At 36.3% G+C, this 19201-nt stretch overlaps 1 protein-coding gene across 1 annotated transcript in view; it reads left to right on the forward strand.

Annotated features, from left to right (window-relative positions):
• The window catches only part of WDR72 (WD repeat domain 72), a 300638-nt gene that overhangs the window by 87211 nt on the left and 194226 nt on the right, over positions 1-19201 (forward strand). Inside the window, exon 14 of the mRNA XM_006831859.1 lies at positions 3646-3848. Within this exon, the coding sequence (XP_006831922.1) occupies positions 3646-3848 (203 nt within the window). The remainder of the gene's footprint in view (positions 1-3645; positions 3849-19201) is intronic.

The following is a 19201-nucleotide window of genomic DNA, read 5'->3' on the forward strand; positions in this document are numbered from 1 at the left end:
ATGACCAAATTTTGTCTCTCATACTCCGGACATATTGTCAGGAGGGACCAGTCACTGGAGAAGGATATCATGTTTGGTAAGGTGGAAGGTCAGAGAAAAAGAGGAAGACCCCCCAGTGAGATGAATTGGCAAAGTGGCCGCATCAATGGGCTCAAGTGTGGCAACATTTGTGAGGTTGGCCTAGGACAGGGCAATGTTTCATTCTGTTGTTCAAAGGGTTGCTATGAGTCAGTACCAACTCAATGGCACCTAACAACAACAACCAAATTCTTTAGTCTGAAACTGATCAAACATGCAATTAATATATATTGATAATTACTGGTGATTGAAATGCAAAAGTTGGAAACAAAGAGGAAGGATCAGTAGTTGGAAAATAGGGCTTTGGTGATAAAAATAATGCTGGATATCACATGATAGAATTTTGCAATATCAGTGACTTATTCACTGTAAATACCTTTTTAAAACAACTTAAAATACAAATGGACTTCATCAGATGGAATGCACAGGAATCAAATTGACTATATCTATGGGAAGGCACAGTTGTGAAGCTCAATATTATCAGTGAAAACAAGACCAGGGCCCAACTGTGTAATAGACCAATAATTGTTCGTAAATAAGTTGAAGCCAAAGCTAAAGAAAATGAAAACAAGTTCATGAAGGCCAAAATATGACCTTGGATTTAGAGACCATATCTAGAACAAATTTGTCATGCATAGACTCATTCAATTGGAAAAAGAAAAGTGTGAATTAACTCATATTCTTCATGTCTCAGTGGAAAACAAATTCTAGTTATTGTTGTGTTCAGTTTGTAAAACAAAGTTCTCCTGAAATTAAAGTTTGATTAAACAATTTGGTAAACTTTCAGTTTGCTATTTATTTCATATCATCAAGTTGTGACTGTTCGTTCTTGCCAAAGATACCTTAGAGTTGCAAAGGCAGCTCTTGATGGAAATCATCCTTGTGGTCACACCTTCTGTCCTTGGTTACCAGTGTTGCTATTGAATCCCTCTAGAAATGTAATATATCATCCAAATTATGTAAATTTTAAAAGATCAGGGATATATTTAAAGGACCATTCTGCATTGGGAGTGACGTATCCTGGTGTATCAGTCTAGGTTCAGTCAAGCAAAATGACACAATAATTGGAACTGAGAATTTCTGTGTTAATTTTTGAAGAAATTGAGGTGACTTTATTGCTTCTTAAGTCATGTTTGTGTTTTACTCAGTTCTTTTGAAGTGAAAAAACTCTCAATTCTTTAAAAAAAATTTTTTTAAATTGAATATGATGAGAACTATTGTTTGTAAAAGCATGTGTCCAACATTTTTTGAGATTGGGCGACTTTTAGTTTTGGTTGGAAATAGATTATGTTTACTTCAAATTTATTGTGAGTTAGTTTTCAGCTGCCCCTTGTCTCGGTACTGCCATTAGAATTTAGTAAAGCTTCAAAAGACAGGACTGAGTTTGTTAACAAACTTGTCAGCATTTGGCACAGTGACAGGCACATCGTAGATGCTCAAACATATGAATGTTCTGTGTCTGTGTGAAAATGGATTAGAACCACATAGTTTGTAGGTAAACTATTGTCAACACAGAAAAAATACAAGAGGACAGGCCGAATCTGAAATAATTGTGTTTGTGAAGACACTGGATGTAGAGTAAAACCTGAATGTTGTGATTTGCTGTTGAGTTGAATCTGACTCTTGACAACTCCATTTGTGCCTAGTAGAGCCTCCTCCATATTGTTTTCATAGTTGTGACCTTTCAAAAGTAGAACGCTATGCCTTTATTTTGAGATGCCTCTAGATAGAGTTGAACTGCCAGTGTTATGGTGGTCAGTGTGTAAACCTATGTTAAGCTGTAGTAAATGTTTTCCCAAGAATTCTCAAAATATTATTCTAATATTATTGTTTGAGGAGTCACAGGGCATCCATGAAAAAATATCAGTTATGGTTTTGTATTCAAAGAGAGATTCCTCACAAAGAGTGAATTTTATCAGGTTGTACAGTTACAGGTTTTTCAGTGCCGGCATTTCCAGGATGCAGCAATAACTATTGCCTTTCATCTGGGAAGCTCTTATTGTCATCCTTGAGAGGAAGAGTGTTTTTCATGTTGTGACGAATTTCATTTGCTTAAGATGTATCAAATTTGATAGGAGAAAATTTAGAAGAATAACATGTTTATAAGTTTTATATGTTAAATATGTTTCCTTATGAAAGAAATGTCAGTGAACAGTCTTTTTAATATCATTCCTGTTACTGATTTGGAATCCAAATAACTGTGTAATAGTAGTTTGACCCATTGCTCGCAAGTCAATTCTGACTCATAGAGAACCTGTAGAACAGATAGCACTGCCCACAGAGTTCCTAGGATGTAGATCTTTATGAAAGTAGGTTGCACATCTTTCTCTTGTGAAACAGCAGGTGGATTTGAACCACTGACCTTTCAGTTAACATCGGGTGCTTAGTCACTGCACCTTAGTTGTTGTAAAAGAACGTGGTGAAAAAAAAACAAATGGTAGAAATGAGAAAGAGTTGGACACATTTAATGTTCAAATCTGTTTATTGGCCTTATTAATTATCTCTACTTATCTTTGTTCTCCCTAAAAGACATTGTTGTACTCAGTTATTATTTCTATATTTTTATTATTTTATTATCCGTAAGAATTATGTTAAAAATGTTTCTTACTAATATCAATTAGAAGTATCATTTTCCTTCTTACCAAATAGCATAAGAAAGGAATGATCCAAGTGAAATTTGCATTTAGCTACTACATGTCAAGTTAATTGTCCTTAGAGTCTTTACTCAGTAGGATTATGTTATATATTTAATATTGTATGAATAATGCAAATGAACTCATCGCTGGTATAAGAGACAGTGGTCATTATTAATTAATATCTATTGAGATTTCACTGAATGTATGGCATTCCATTTTATAAAAGCACAACTCTTTGCAAATTGCTTTTTGATGATTTTACTCTATTTGATACTTATTTCTTTTGAACTTGAAACTGAATGTGCTGCACTTTAAATTCTGAAACTATGGAAGAATGACAGAGAAGAGGGCAGATAATATTTTTTCCCTAATAACATAAAAAATAAAAGACAGAGGAATATAATAATTCCCCAACAACGAATAACCACCAAACCCTAAGTGGGCTGTATTTCTGACGTTGTGAAGGCAGTTGGTTGAAGGTGGTAATAATTCAAAGCACCTGTGTTGTTACTGTATTCATTTAAATTATGTATTAGCAATAGTATTATTCAAAACTGGAAATCCAAACAGAACTCTGCATTCTCTGTTGTTGGTAAGTTGGAACACTAGGGGACGGCACTAAAATATTCCATAATTGTTTGTTATTGATCACTTGTATACTGTATAATAAGTCAAAGATTTTACTGTTAAAGACTATTGAATGTCCTGTTGAGTTCAGCGGATGAAAAAGCACAGAGCTTTTCAAGTCCGTAATTTCAGCCTTTGTAAGAGGATGGTTTGAATAATTAGGAGAAAGCTCTCAGAAGCTAAGAAGATGGTAAGGCATAATAACTTAAAGAATTGCCACACATCTGTTAAAAGAGTGGTTTGCCTTTTTATTCTATTGGGGTTACTATTTGCCTACTTTTACATTTCTCTTCTTGTTTTCCAGGCACTTTGGAAAGACATGAAACAGGAGAAAGAGCAAGAATTATTCTTAACTGCTGTGATGATTCACAGCTTCCAAAGCCTGAGTCTGTACGTCCAGTTGCCTCAGAGACACATAAGCTTAAAATTGTAGAACAACGATCCTCGAGTTCCTACCAGCTTGGGCAAATACCTTCTGTTGGTCTGCAGGTGGAGACTTCATGTAAGGTAAGTTCCGACCAGGCTGCTGCTTACATAGAACATGATCAACACCAGTAAAAAGTGATATGCTTTAGTAATAAAGTCATTTTTAAATATCTTCAGGAAAACAATAACTCAGAGGTTATTGCATAGGCCAGACATATAATCCAAGTGATCTTGGTGAATTAGAATAAGTTTTTGAGTGACATTTATATTTGTTATTTATTTTTTTTTAGACAAGACTGTTACTTCTCTTTGTTAAAACTAAGCCAACTTTATATTAACTCTTTAATTCTAGGAATTTATTTTGGGGAGGAATAAAGCTATTTTCTGTGGTTCTGATCCATTTTTATTTTTTTCAGTTGAGAGCCTTTGACCTCTTTTTTAAAATGCTTAATACAAATAAACAAAAATGTATCAGAAAAACTGAACAGTTTTTTTATTTGTTTCATTTGCTTTTTATTGTGAATTGGGTGAAGGTTTATAGAGAAGATGATCAGTTTTACATTCAATAATTCGTACATATTTGTTTCATCTCATTGATTTCAATCCCTACAATCCCCATTTTCTTCCTTTGTTTCTTGCTTCCATTTCTCCTTCTTCCCTAACCCTTCTGAACTATTCCTTTGAATAAATTGCTGCCCATTTGATTTCAAATGTTTGATTATTTTTCGTGTGTGTACGTCACTAGTGTTGTTTGTACTGTTGTTAGGTGCCATCTTGTCAATTCTGACTCAGCAATCCTATACACAACAGAATGAAACACTTCCTGATTTGGCACCATCCTCACAGTTGGTGCTATGTTTGAGTCCATTGTTGCTGCCACTGTGCCAATCCATCTCACTGGGAGGAGAAATGCTGAGTGTGTTCTTCATTATCATACTTGACTGTGTCTTCTCAAGCTTCCCTTGGAAATTTTCTGTTTAATTTGTTTACTTCCTCATCTCTTTCATTTACGTTAGCATCTCTATGCTGGTGAGCAAACTTCACTGTCTTTGGACATCCATTTTGGTCTTTTCTTTATTTCCTGTTTTTTTTTTTTTTTAATGATCTTTTGCTTTCTTGTATTTCTTATATGATGTTCTTGATGTCATCCCACAACTCTTCTGGTCTTTGGTCATTGGTGTCTAATATATCAAATTTGTTCTTGAGATGGTCTCTAAATTCAGTTATAAGGTTTGCCCATTTTTTCAGAACTGAGCCACACTAACCAAACTCCCATGAAATGAGTATATAAACCAAAATGACATTTTTAATTTTTATTTGTTTGTCATGATACACATCACTGGAAATCTGTCAGTTGCTTAGCACAATCCCACTATAGCAAAGCTATTGGTTTTCTTGATTGGCATGAATCCACCAAGGAGAATGCATCAGATGAATTTTGTTTATTAATTATCAAATAAAAGATGCATTGTACATCTTTGCCAGTTTTGCAACCACTCACACATTATTTTCCTACATATATTATACGTGTGTTGGCATGTTATTTGGGGAACAAAATATGGCTCATCATTGAGCTATGAGAATCTGATGCAGTTTTGTGTTACAGACCATCAGGGTACAATCTTCCTCAGTCAAAGGTCAGGGATTGAAAAATATTCTGAATTTTGTATTGTCTTTTCAAGATTCTATTTAGACTGCCCACTTTGGTTTAGCCATTGTTCTTCAGATGTTAATACCAATGATTAGTCTATTTATTTTGTCAAAATATTTTTAGATTTCTAAACTGTACTCGTCATGATGAAAATTGAAAATGCTTTGAAAAAAGCTAGTCCAGTGGATTAATGGAGCATGGGAACATTAGACTTTATGATCCGGAGACAAGAAGAATTAGATGGTACCTGGCTACCACAACCAACTTCTCTGAAAGGGATCACATTGGAAAGTCCTGGACAGAGGGAAGAAAATGTGGAATAAAACTCCAAATCATAAAAAAGACCAGGCTTACTGGTCAGATAGGGACTGGTGGAACACCGAGACTATGGATGACCCTTGGTCACTCTTCAGATCTGGAACTAAACTCACCCTTGTGATTAAATTTTCAGTCAAGCAATAGCTAGGTATATGGGGGTGACAACAACACTGGTGAACTTCGCACACCATAGAACATTAAACCACACAAAATCAAAAGGGCAGCATTGACATTAAGGCAAAATTCAGAAAGGTTGGGGGAAAAAGGAGGACTTGAAACAGGAAACATAGGGAGGAAGTGGGGTCAGTAACATTACATTGAGGATATTGCACTCATTGAGATGGAATGGAGTATATGAATTGTTGAATGTGAAAAGGATGATCTACTCTCAACCTTCACTCAATTCACAATGAAAAGTTTAAAAATAAATAAAATATACTCATGTTTTTAACTTGAAAAAGATCATGATTTTTAGGACAATTATACATAGAGTGGAACCTCAATGTTCTCAACTGAACATGAAAATCGTGGTAATAACTAGCCCTCCTAAAGTAGGATTTAATTGTACTTACATATATTATAGAGTTGAGATAAAGGCCAATACATGAGCCCAGCTATCTGCTTAGTTTATTCATCTTCATGTGATTTTGTTGTTCTCCCTTTACAATAAAGTGTGCATCTTATAGTTGAATTTATATACTAGAATTATAGATGAGAATTTGGTGTTGCCTACTGACATATGCATTGAGGAGTCCTGGTAATGCAATAGTTAAAATGGTTGGCTTCTAACAGAAGTTGGTTTGAATCCACCAATTGCTCTGCAGGAGACAGAAGTGGCAGTCTGTTTGCATGAAGATTACATTCTTGGAAAACCTATGGGGCAATTCTACTCTGTCCTATAGGATTGCTATGTGTCAGAATCAACTCAACACCAATGAATAGGGTCTGCAGCAACATAGTTCCCATTTATCAACTGCCAGTTGTACTAGTTTCAGTCCCAGAAGGCAAACAGACTGCTGTTTCGTTCAGTTTCTTGGAGGACCTCAGAGCTACCCTTTAGGTCCTGATAACAGTATATACAGATTTCATTATCTTTATTTAATTTTGTTTCTTGATTCCAGGAAGCAATAAAATGCCAGGATCTTGTTTTCTTAGTCTTAGACTGGTCCAAACTTTATTTTCTAGCTGCTGACCTTTACCTTTGGTGACTAAATTTCCAATTTTTCATTCTCTAATGCAAACCACTGCCTTTGGGTCAATTCTGATTCATCGTGACCCTGTAAATGGGTTCCATGGCTGTACATCTTTATTGGAGCAGAAAACCTCATCTTTCTCCCTTGGAGTAGCTAGTGAATTTGAAGTGCTGACCATGTAGTTAGCAGTTCAATGCTTATCCTAAAACATCACCTAAATGTACCTGGAAAAGAACTTAGACAAGACTTTCACCTCTTTGGAGTCCTAGTGTGGCTCTGTGGGTTAATCTGCAAGGTCAATTTGAACTACAAGATTGGCTGTTCTAACTCTCCAACTGCTCTTTGGAAGCCCTATGCTGGATCGCTACAGGTTGAAACTGACTTCATGGCACTTAACAACAACAATATCACCTTCTTGGAGTTCTGGTGTAGCACTGCAGAATAATGTGCAAGGTCAGTTTGAACTGTATGGTCGGTGGCTCAAACCCACCAGCTGCTTATTAGAAACCCTATCCAGGGTCATTATGGGTCAGAACTGATTTGACAACACTTAATAACAACAATGACAACATCACCTCCTTGGTTCTATAAACCATTGTCCTAGGCTGGTTACTCTAGGGAAGCAAAACTAGTTCTTTATAAAGTATGATAAAGAACTTTATATCAAGAAAATGGCACATAGAGTTGTAGAGGTGGGAGAGTCCCAAGTCCAGGTTAGGTCAACTGAGATTGGAAGATCAGATGGCAGGCAGGCATGTATTAAAGCACATCACTGGCTCAAGTCTAAAGAACTGGAGGTTGGAGGATGAGCCAGGTGCAAGATCCAGACCCAGTATAGAGTGAGCAAGCTTTGCCTGAGTGTCTAATATATTGGAACTGGGACACTCCCACACCCCCGAGGAAACATTCTGTCAATTGATTGGCTGCTCATAGTAGAACTCATCATAGAGTTAATTGCATTATATTGAATCTCATTATGGAGTTAACTACATCTCAACTGCCAAGGCACTGAGTATACCGACCCAGTCAAGCTGACACAAAACTTTAACTATCACAACCATGCTTCTGATAGAATTGAACTTTGTGTTGGCTACAGCTGTTTGCATCATGTATTGAATAATCTTCATTGCATACCATACATTTGTCCTTTTGACATTTCATCCTCTCAATTTAGACTGTCAAGATTGCTTTGCCTTTGCCTTCTCGTCTTTCAATATTTGGTAACTAAGAAATTTCAAGTGTATTTATACACAAAGAGGCTTAAAAAGTTTGTGGAAAATTACCATTATCTTTTAATGCCATTTTTCCATGAACTTTTTGGAGTCCCCTCATACGTATAAATACCAGAAACTTTATAAAATGCTTCATATGTTTTCATAAGAAAAAATAAGTTTTCAAGATGAGAGTTTTATTTGCACTCAGTTTATGGGTGGAAAAATGAGGGAAGGTAAACAGGAGAGATTTAGAACTTTCTAAGTTTACTCTGTATTTCTGATTGTGAATTTCAGTGTGGCATAAGTGAAATATTTCCCAGCAATGGAGTGAACTATTTAAATGGAAGAAAGGCATATAAGATTTGTGCATTAAGCTTATTGTATTTTGTGATATTTGAACTTTATTAGATTGCTGTATTTACTTTTTCCTGTTGCATTTAACAGTAGCTCTGGTAGCGTAATGGTTACAAATCGGGCTGCGAACCGCAAGGTCAGCAGTGTGAAACTACCAGCTGCTCCACGGGAGAAAGATGCGGCTTTCTGCTCCAGTAAAGATATACAGCCTCGGAAATCCTGTTCAGGTTCGCTATGGGTCGGAACCAACTCGACAGCACTTAACAACAGCTGGTAGCATAGTGGTTATGAGTTGGACTGCTAATCTCAAGGTCCGTAGTTCGAAACTAACAGCTGCTCCGTGGGAGAAAGATGAGGCTTTCTTCTCCATAGGGTCCCTGTAAGTTGGAACTGACTCCATGGTACTACCACCCCCCCCCCCCCCCCCCCAACCCCCCCCCCCCAATCACAGGGCATATATATTTTGGCAAAAGTTTTAAAGAGAATAACAAATACAATAAAACATTTGAAAACGAGTCCAATTTGAAATGCTAGAGCAGTTGAATTTGTTCAACTAGATGAAGAAAACTCTTCAGGAGTAGGAAAGGACCAGAATCCTAAAGTAAAAACCTTAAGGTCCTAGGAAGAAATGGCAAAATAGCTCAATTCTCCCCTTTCCCCTCTTATCTGAATTTTTAATAAAACAAATTATTTTAATTTCTCTTCTTTGTGTAGAATGTAACCCAAAGTCTATTATCTGATAGAAACTATGACACGTATATGTGTTTGGGAAACTGTCTTTGTTGTAAAACAAATGTGCAAGTATAGTCTCCCAATGCAATCAGGAAAGCATTTACATTCCAGTTGAACTTTCTAGAAGTAGATTGTATTTTTTAAACCTGTAGCTGGCCTTTGGGTGATACATATTGGTGCCATGTGCTTAAAATTTTTTAAAAATAAATCTTTATCCTGAAGTCTCTTGAAAAATGTAAGTGCTGTACTGGTAGACCAGCAATATAAAATAGGATACCACAGAAATCCTGTCCAAGGTCTCTATAGTTTGTAACCAACTCAAAGGCACATAACAACAATTTAACAACTACTATCAGATTAGGCAAATCTGCTGCACAAGACCTTTTTAAAGTGTTGAAGAGCAAAGATGTCAGCCTGAGGATTTAGGTGCGCCTGACCCAAGCCATGGTATTTTCAAAAACCTCCTATGTATGTGAAACCTGACCATAGAAGAGTTGCTGCTTTTGAGTTATGGTGTTGAAAGAGAATGTTGAGAGTGCCATGGGCTGCCAAGAGAACAAACAGATCTGTGTTGGAAGAAGTGCAGCCAGAGTGCTCCTTGGAGGTCAGTATGGCCAAACTTTCATCTCTCATACTTCAGACATGTTGTCAGGAGGGACCAGTCACTGAAAAAAGGATATCATGTTTGGTAAGATGGAGAGTCAGAGAAAAAGAGGAAGACCCCCAGCGAGTTGGATTGGCAGTATGACATCATCAATGGGCTCTAGCGTGGCAACAATTGTGAGGTTGGCCCAGGACCGGGCAGTGTTTCGTTCTGTTGTGCATAGGGTACCAATTCAATGGCACCGACTCAATGGTACCTAGCAACAACAAAACCAAAAGTTAGCTATCTTAACAGCACAAAAATGTGAACCAGAATAGAACTAACAGTAGTTTCCACATTGTGAGGTTTTAAAATCTCACCTAGAAGTTTTCATGTATAAATAGATATTAAATAATTAACTCCTTGTGGTAACATTTTATGTTACAGGTTAACTCTTTTGTTTGAACTATTTTTATTATCAGTATTATACCAATACAGAAAAGAAGAAAACATTGCTTGAAAATAGTTAATTGCATTATTCAGGGTTGAATTCTCAACGTAAAGAGATTTTTTTTCACTCTTTTGATCAATAGTTAATATTTGGTATATTCTCTTTAATGTAATAAACAGCATATAAGTATATTTCTGGTGTGGGAAATTCTATAGCAATTATGTATAAAGGAAAGTAGAGTTTATATACATACTTAGAGGTGTGTGAGGAAAACATAGTTTCTTTATCATCATAAATTTTGGATTAAGATTTTGTTTTACATATTTTGATTGAGGAAATCACTCTGGTCTTTAACCAATCACAATCTTTCTAGTGGAGAAATATACAAGGGAATTTGCTTTTAGGATGCAAGTGATAAAAGTTGCAACAGTGTATAGTCATTTCCCCTAAGTATTTTATATGCAATTTTAACTTTTTCAAGTTGAATAAAATAATTTCATTTGAATCTATAAAGCTTTTTAAAAATAATTACCTTGTAAAGAATATCTTTTTTCTCATATTGTGGCTTGAATTTTGAGTGGCTTTTTGTTTTTCTTCTTCTTAAAAAGATGCCTTTGTGATAAGGAAAACTATGAAAAGCATATCCCAGCTTTGTTTCCAAACGAATTCAGGAAGTCTCAGAGTCACTATGAGAAGTAGGAAATGTACCATTAAATGACTCCAGCTGTCTGCCTTCCACACAGAAGCAATTCTGAATTTCCTCACAGGACTTCAAAGCCTTGCTTGTATCTAAACATACGTTGGCCATGTAAATCAGAGGCTCAGAAGGAGAATGCTTGTATTTCATGGTGCGAGGCTGGTTTAAGTCCTGCATTGTGCCGCACGTGCCGTGGGGAGTGCCAGGAACAGAAGGGCACTGTTCTGACTCGTGTGACAAATGTAGTTAACACCAGATCCATATTAATGTTGTCAGATCCCTTGATGTATTTAAACAGATTTTAATTATTTTCAGCGTCCAAAAGGCCTGAAATATATAGCTTAATAGTTCTTCAAAGAAAGCTTACTTAATGTGTGAATGTAAAACCTCTCATAAAAATGAAACTTTTATATTGGCCTTAGTCATTGACATAGGTTATTCATCAAGTCAGCAATTTGTGTGGCAAAGTGCCATTTGAATAGTGTATTGTTAGGATACTTATGGTCCACTTGACAAGGGCTCTTGCTGTAAATAGTGCAATTTGACTCCAGCTGTTAAAGAGTGGCTTTGACAGAAGCCAAATAGAATGGAGATGCTTTACTGCACCACCGAAAAATCAATATTGGGTTCTTGTTCATAGTAACCTGTTCTTTTCTCTTCTGTAGATTTATAAATGACTATCAAGGGTTTATAAGTGGAAGTTTAAATATTATTTTAAATGTGACTCACTTTGAGTTTCAGATTAAGGCTTGTGATAAATGGTACAAGTGCAGAGTTTTAAGATATTATTTCCACTCCCTTGGTTCATGTTGAATCATAATTATAGTTCAGTTGAATTTAGATTCTCTCGTCTGAATAGAAAAGAATTAGTATAGAGCAAGGACTTTACATTGTATAGTGTATTGCCTTCACAATTATGTCTTCTTTATGATTTTCTTATCAATTTATCTCCAGTGTCCCTTCCATCTTCTCTGTGTGTATACCTTTTTGTACAGATGGCAGGGTTCTTTGTGACTGTGCCCATAGCAACACCCACGGATGTTTACAGCCTGTAATGTCCCCAGTATTGTCGGTTTTCCTAAAGCAGTATTTTTCTTGTTTTGAAGAGTTCTCTAGCAGTTTACAGCAATGCAACGTTGCTATGATACACACCTGATGGTAATAGATATTGAATCTATTAATTATAATAGCCATATACAATGTTCTCACTTTTTTATGTTGGGCTTCTCTACTGTTTTTAGCTGTTACCTTTAAGACTCAATAAGATATAGTGAAATTATACATTCAAAATGAGGAAAAAATGTTTCAGGAGCTTACCTCAAATTCTGATATTAAATTAAAAACATTTGCTTCCAGATATAAAAACCTTTGAACTGACTGTCCATTCCCCAGTATTGTTTACTAATTTAATTAAATTGTTTATAGTTTTGACTGAATTAGTTTTGAATTTTTTTTTTTTTTTTTTTATTGTTTATGTACCTGAAATGTCTTCGTACCAGCTGTGCTGAACAGGGTTTGCAAGAGCTGTCAGTACCAACATATGGAAAATGCTGGTGTAACATATACTTCTTCAAATGCCTTTTTCAGTGAAGGTTGTTAAAATAACTATTTTCACATTACTGACCAACTCTGCATTTATTGAATTTGTGGCAGCGATAGCAACTGAAAATTCATAAAGCTGATAATATAATTGTGTGCAAAGACCTTTAAGGCTGATTCAAGGTCACTGTTATTGTTTTTATAATTGCTGATAGTCAGTAGTGATTTCTACCAGAGAAAGGGTTTGTTCTGCTTTGGTTTTTGCTGGTTTCAAAAAATGTTATCTCTGCTGTTAATTCTATACTAACCTATGTCATTGAATAAATGTTGATATCATTTTTTAGCCTGGAAAGAGAGGGTCTGTAGTGCAGGCAGAATTCTACCAGCAGAGCCCATGATATTCTCTATCTCTATCCTCCGTCTCTAGTATTTCATCAGACCTAGAGAAATATAGAGATCTAAGATTATAACTTTCTTAATGAATTAAATATTCTGTTTGTGCTCATCACTCTACCTGGTGGGGAGGAGGTCCAAGCATAGAGAAATGTATAAAAGTAAAACATACCAAGCATTTTCATTTTGTCTTTACCTTTACCTGGGGACAGTTCACATAATTTATTAAAGCAGACCTTTAAATCTGCCTCCAGTTAGATTAATACTTTTATATAAATTTAGAAACTATGAATTATGTACTCAAGTCCACACCATGTTACTCAACTATTCATAGTCAGGTAGGTACTTTCTCTTCCTTATTTCTTTTCTTTCATCCTTTTTCTTTTCCTCAATTTCAAATTGTTCTTGTTTGTTAAAAATCTGTGACTTTTCAAAATTTGTTAAGATCCTGCTGTTTGCAGAATTGAAAATATGTTTCTATACAATTTACTGAATAAAGTCTACATATTTATCTGCTGGGATGCAAATGATCTCAAATAGACATGAATGTAATGTTATTGAGCAACTTGGCGCCTTCTAATTAAAAGATGATGAAAACTGTTACCACTTTAAAGACTTTTGGAGTATCCTTAGTAACCAAGCCCATTGTCTTACGTTGTTGTTGTTGTTAAGGGCCGTGGAATCGGTTCCGACCCATAGCGACCCTGTACAGGGTTTCCGGGGGTGTAAATCTTTACATGTCTTACATTAGGAATATGTAATATTTGTATCCTTTTCCTTATGAATAAAGCACTGAATGGTATTTTAGGAAGAAACCTTGTAGAACTTCATATGTTAACTGAAAGGGTCAGTTGCTTATAATAGGAAAGAAAAGGAGGAAAATAAAATCTTTCTTCTTGAAAGCTGGTAATATCTCTTATTGACCGAGAGTACCATCTGGACCCATTTAAAGGAATCCCAACAGGAGCACGATTTCTGTGCCAATGACTTATGTTCAAACTGGCCCTGAGAGAGTCGCAAATGCAAAAAAGTAACAGGAAGCAATTCTGAGACAAGAGCATTTATTCTCATGGAATTTTGTCCCTTTAATGCTAAAAAGCAAAATGTATTAAGACTTTAGCTTTGTTCCTTGAAACTAAGATCATAAACTTATTCAAAAGTATATGCAGCTAATCTTCCCATCTGTAGTTCTGATTTGGGTGTTCATAGAGAATATCCCAAGGACAGCACCAGTTTTCTGCATCCCCAAATGACAATCTCTTATTGGTAAATTTCTACACACTGTAAAACTCATGTTGCTCAAAAACAGCTATTTTAATCATAAATTAGCTTTTTGGTCCAAAGAGTATTATTCTCAGCAGATAATAAAATGGTCCTCAGAGGCTGCAGTGAGACACAGGAGTATCTTTTTTGACATGTTAACTCCATGCACATCCAAATAGCACAGAACATTTGAGTTGGCTGTGTTTTAAGTTTATTTTGTCTTCACACATGGAGAGTGAGATACTCATGGGCTCTGCTGGTGGAATAAAGATTTGATGGTTTCTAGAGAGTTTCCATGAAGGTTTATGAAATACAAAGACTCCTGGCATGGCACTGTAGGCTCAGCACTGGATTGCAAAGCACAGTGTTAGTGGTTCAAACCTGCTTGCTGCTTCTAGGAAACCCTTTACAGTGTCACTATGAGTCAGAACCGACTCAAAGGCACTCAACAACAGCATGAAATACAAAGTCATATTCACCTTCAGTATTTTTTTTCCAGCTTCCACTAGAGGTCTCTGGTCATTATATAAAACGTGGCCTTCTCCATTTCCTCTCTAGCAGCAATTGTTTTGTTTTCCTTTTTCTACTCTTGGGACTGAAGTAGCAATCTTGATGCATAAAGTGTAGTGATGGAGTGATATGGGGTCACCAGAACCCTTCACTGCTAGTTTTAATGTTAGAACTGAAAATGGTCTAGTTATTTGTTCTCTCCTTTCCTCGAACTTTACTTAGGAGGATGCTGGAGTCCAGTCTTGATGAAATCAAACAGTGAATTAGGTTTGGGACAAAAACTAAGACCTGCTGGTTCTCTCTGTTCTATTGTAGCTTGAATGCACTGATGAATGGACCCTGTAACCAAGCAGGTAGTTATTTTTAATTGCTGTCAAGTCAGTCCCTGACTTATGGTGACCCCACGCACAGTGGGGACAGACAGTAGTGAAACATAGGATTTTTACTGACTGATTTCCATAAGTGGCTCACCAGGTCTCTCTCGCTAGTCTGGCTTTGTCTTCAAGCACTCTTAAAACCTGTTCAGTATCATTACAATACACAAGTCCTTACTAACAGATCTGCCAGATTTATGTAATTGCCGGATTTGTTTGTCTATCGTTAAACTAAGGATTTTTTTACCCAATTTTATCTATCTGCCAAAAGAGCATATGTAGAAAACTCAAGAAGTAATATGATCTACAAGATCATCAGTACTTCATTATTTGTGAAGGATACATCATATTCCCTTAAAGCTTTTTTAAACAAAAAAAAACAAAAAAACCCACAGTCTTTGTGTGGTTTAATTGGAAGTTTACAGAGCAAATTTGGTTTTTATTAAAAAATAAATAGACATTTTATTTTGTAATATTAACTGCAATTCCCTCAGTGTGACAGCATTCTTCCCGGGGCTCCCCGTTTCCATTCATCATTTTTCTGGTCACTTCCTGTCTTTTAAATTTTGTATTTGAGCCAATGCTGCCCTCTTAGTCTTGGGTGATTTGTTATTCTGAGAAATATGTTCCTTTCCAGTGTCATTGTGCACTTTTTGCAGCCTGTTGTTTGGCTGCAAGGTAAACCCCAGGGATGTGTTCATTTCCAGGTTTAAAGGGTGTTTGAAAGCACCTTTATTGGAAATTACCACTCTCTATCTCTAGTAGCGTAGTGGTTACGAGTCGGACTGCCAACCTCAAGCTCAGAAGTTCGAAACTACCAATGGTTCCATGGGAGAAAGATGAGGCGTTCTGCTCTCATAAAGATTTACAGCCTCGGAAACCCTGTGCAGGGTCACTATGAGTCGGAACCCACTCCAAGGTACTTAACAACAACAACAACAACGTCAGACCAGTAGTAAGTCTGTTGTTGTTGTTGTTTTTAAGTGATTTTGAATTTTGTTCTGCATTTCTCTCCCATTCCTTCTAGGATTTTATGTGGTCCCAATTGGAGCAGTCAGTAGTGGTAGCTGGACGCCATCTAATTCTTGTCTCAGGGTAGTAGAGGCTGTGTTGTTTGTGGTTCATTAGTCCTTTAGACTAGTTGGTTCCTGAGACTTTGATTTTCTTTTCTTGCCTTTCCTCTCAATGAGGAGAGACCAATAGTTGCATCTTAGATGGCCGCTCACAAGTCTTTAAGTCTCTACTTACATCAATAGTGTATAGAACACTGTCTGTGTTGTCCTCTGAGACTGTGATTCTAAGCCCACAAGCCAAGTGACTCATTCTCACAAGGTTTTTGGTTATGGTTACAAAGTTTTCATAAACATACCACCTGTTTGCTTTCTTATATACATGGATGTAATTAGAGTACATTTAAATATGTATGTAGATATGGATGTAATTAGAGTACATTTAAATATGTATGTAGAAATACCCTCTGCCAAACTTACTTTTGGCTGTGGTGATAGTCCTGTTTGCCTATCGATACTTATTCATCTTGTATGTCTATCTATGATCCACTCATAGGTTATTGTTCCAGAAATTTCTTCAGCCCTTTTATGATTACCTAGTGTCTGTTCAATGAATTATCTAATATGATAATTTTTCATTGACATTTTAAAGATATACTGGATTTTATTCATCATTAACATGCCATGCCATATAATAATTAAAAGTTTTCTCACTTGAGATCTAGAGCAGATTTTGTCAATAGTTCCTAAGTGAATTTGAATTGATTTTTACTCTCCACTGGTAATTTGTTTGTTTCCAAACTCTGTACACCGTTATTCATAATCAACACCTAGAAAAAAACCCTTTAATATTTCAGAATTTACATAAATTTGCATTGTTTGCTATGTAATATTATTTTAATGTAGTATATATTACCACCTCTCATCTGTCAGTTATCTTACCGTGGTGGCTTGTTTGTCGCTGTGATGTTGGAAGCTATGCCAATGGTAATTTAAATAAAAGTTTAAGCAGTACTTCCAGACCAAGACAAGCTAGGGAGAAGGAGAGGTGACCCACTTCTGAAGATTTGTTATTGTTGTTGTTGTTGTTGTTATGTGCCGTGGAGTCGGTTCCAACTCATAGCGACCCTGTACAGGGTTTCCAAAACTGTAACTCTTTACAGGAGCAGAAAGCCTCATCTTTCTCCTGCAGAACAGCTGGTAGTTTCGAACTACTGACCTTGTGGTTCTCAGCCCGATTCATAACCACTATGCTATCAGAGTTAGCCACTGAAAAATGAATAACAGTGAATTTGTCTGATAGTGCCAGAAGATGAGACCCTCATGTTGGAAGGCACTCAAAATAAATCTCGGGAAAAGCTGCCTCCTCAAAGTAGAATTGACCTTAATGATGTGACTAGAGCAAAACTTCATAGCCCTTCATTTCCGGATGTGAGACAACTTAAAACAGGAAGGAAAACCTGCAAACATCTGCTAATGATGGAACGATGGAATGCACTAAGTACTTTGTTGTTGTTAGGTATCATCCCAATAGAATGAAACACTGTCTGGTCCTGTGCCATCCTTACAACTGTTACATTTGAGCCCATATCCAGGGACTGATTCCTCCTGATAATATGTTCAAAGTATGAGAGACTAAAGCTTCACAGCCTGGTTTCCAAGGAACATTCTGACTGCACTTCTTTCAAGATAGATTTGTTTGTTCTTCTGGCAGCCCAGGCTACTATTATTCTTCTCCAACTCTGTAATTGAAAAGTATCAATTCTTTTAAGGTTTCCTTATTCATTGTCCCATATTTACATGCATATGAGGCTACTGAAAATGCCTCGGTTTGTATCTGGCATACCTTAGTTCTCAAACTGATACTTTTGCTCTGAAATGCTTGAACGAGGTCTTTTGCAGCAGATTCGCCTAATGTAATACATCGTTTGATTTCTTGACTGCTGTTTTCATGAGTATTGATTGTGGATCCAAGCAAAATGAAGTCTTTGACAACTTGAGTCTTTTCTTCATTTATTATAATTTTATTTATTGGTCTAGTTGTGAGGATTTTTGTATTCTTTGCATTGAGGTGCAATCCATATGATAGTCTTAGATCTTCACCAATAAGTATCTCAACTCCTCTTTGCTTCCAGCACTCAAGGCTGTAACATCTGCATATCACATGTTGTTAATGAGTCTTCTTCTAGTCCTGATGCTACATTCTTGTTAATATAAACCAGGTTTTTAGATTATTTGCTCAGCATACAGATTATGAGTATGGTAAAATGATACAACCCCAATGCACACCTTCCCTTGTTCTGTTTTAACAACTGCCTCTTGATCTATGTATAGTTTCCTAATGAACAAAATGAAGTGTTCTGGAATATCCGGTTTTTTTTTTGCAGCATTATCCATAGTTTGTCATGATCCAGTCAAAAGCCTTTGCATACTCAATAAAGAACAAGTGAACATTTTTATGTTATTCTACTTTCAGCCAAGATCCATCTGACATCAACAATGATATCCCTGATTCCACTTCTTCTGAATCCAACTTGAATTTCTGGCCATTTCTTGTCAATGTATTGTTGCAACAGTTTTTGTTTTTTTTATAATTATCTTCAGCAAAGTGTTACTTGCATGTGATACTAATGATATTGTTCGATGATTTCTGCATTCCATTGGGTCATCTCTCTTTGGAATGACCACAAATATGGATCTCTTCCAGTGAGTGGGCCAGATAGCTGTCATCTAAATATTTTGTCATAGACGAGTGAGTTCTTTCCATGCTGGTTTCTAAATTCAGGTAGGATATATTCACAGTCATGGATTTGCTTTAATTTTCTTTAGCTTCAGCCTGAACTTGCATATGAACAACCAATGATCTGTTCCACAGTTGGCCCTGGCCTTGTTTTGGCTGATGATACTGAGCTTCTCTATCTTTTCCTCCCACAGATATAGTCTGTTTGATTCCTGTGTATTCCAACTGGTAAGATCCATGTGCACAGTAGGGATTTATTTGTTGAAAAAAGGGCATTTACATTGAATAAGTCATTGATTTTGCAAAGATCTATGATGCAATCTCCAGCATCATTTCTATCACCAATCTCCAGCATCATTTCTATCACCAATCTCCAGCATCATTTCTATCACCAATCTCCAGCATCATTTCT

This window comes from Chrysochloris asiatica, unplaced genomic scaffold (assembly GCF_000296735.1).
Source record: "Chrysochloris asiatica unplaced genomic scaffold, ChrAsi1.0 scaffold00004, whole genome shotgun sequence".
NCBI lineage: Eukaryota > Metazoa > Chordata > Mammalia > Afrosoricida > Chrysochloridae > Chrysochloris > Chrysochloris asiatica.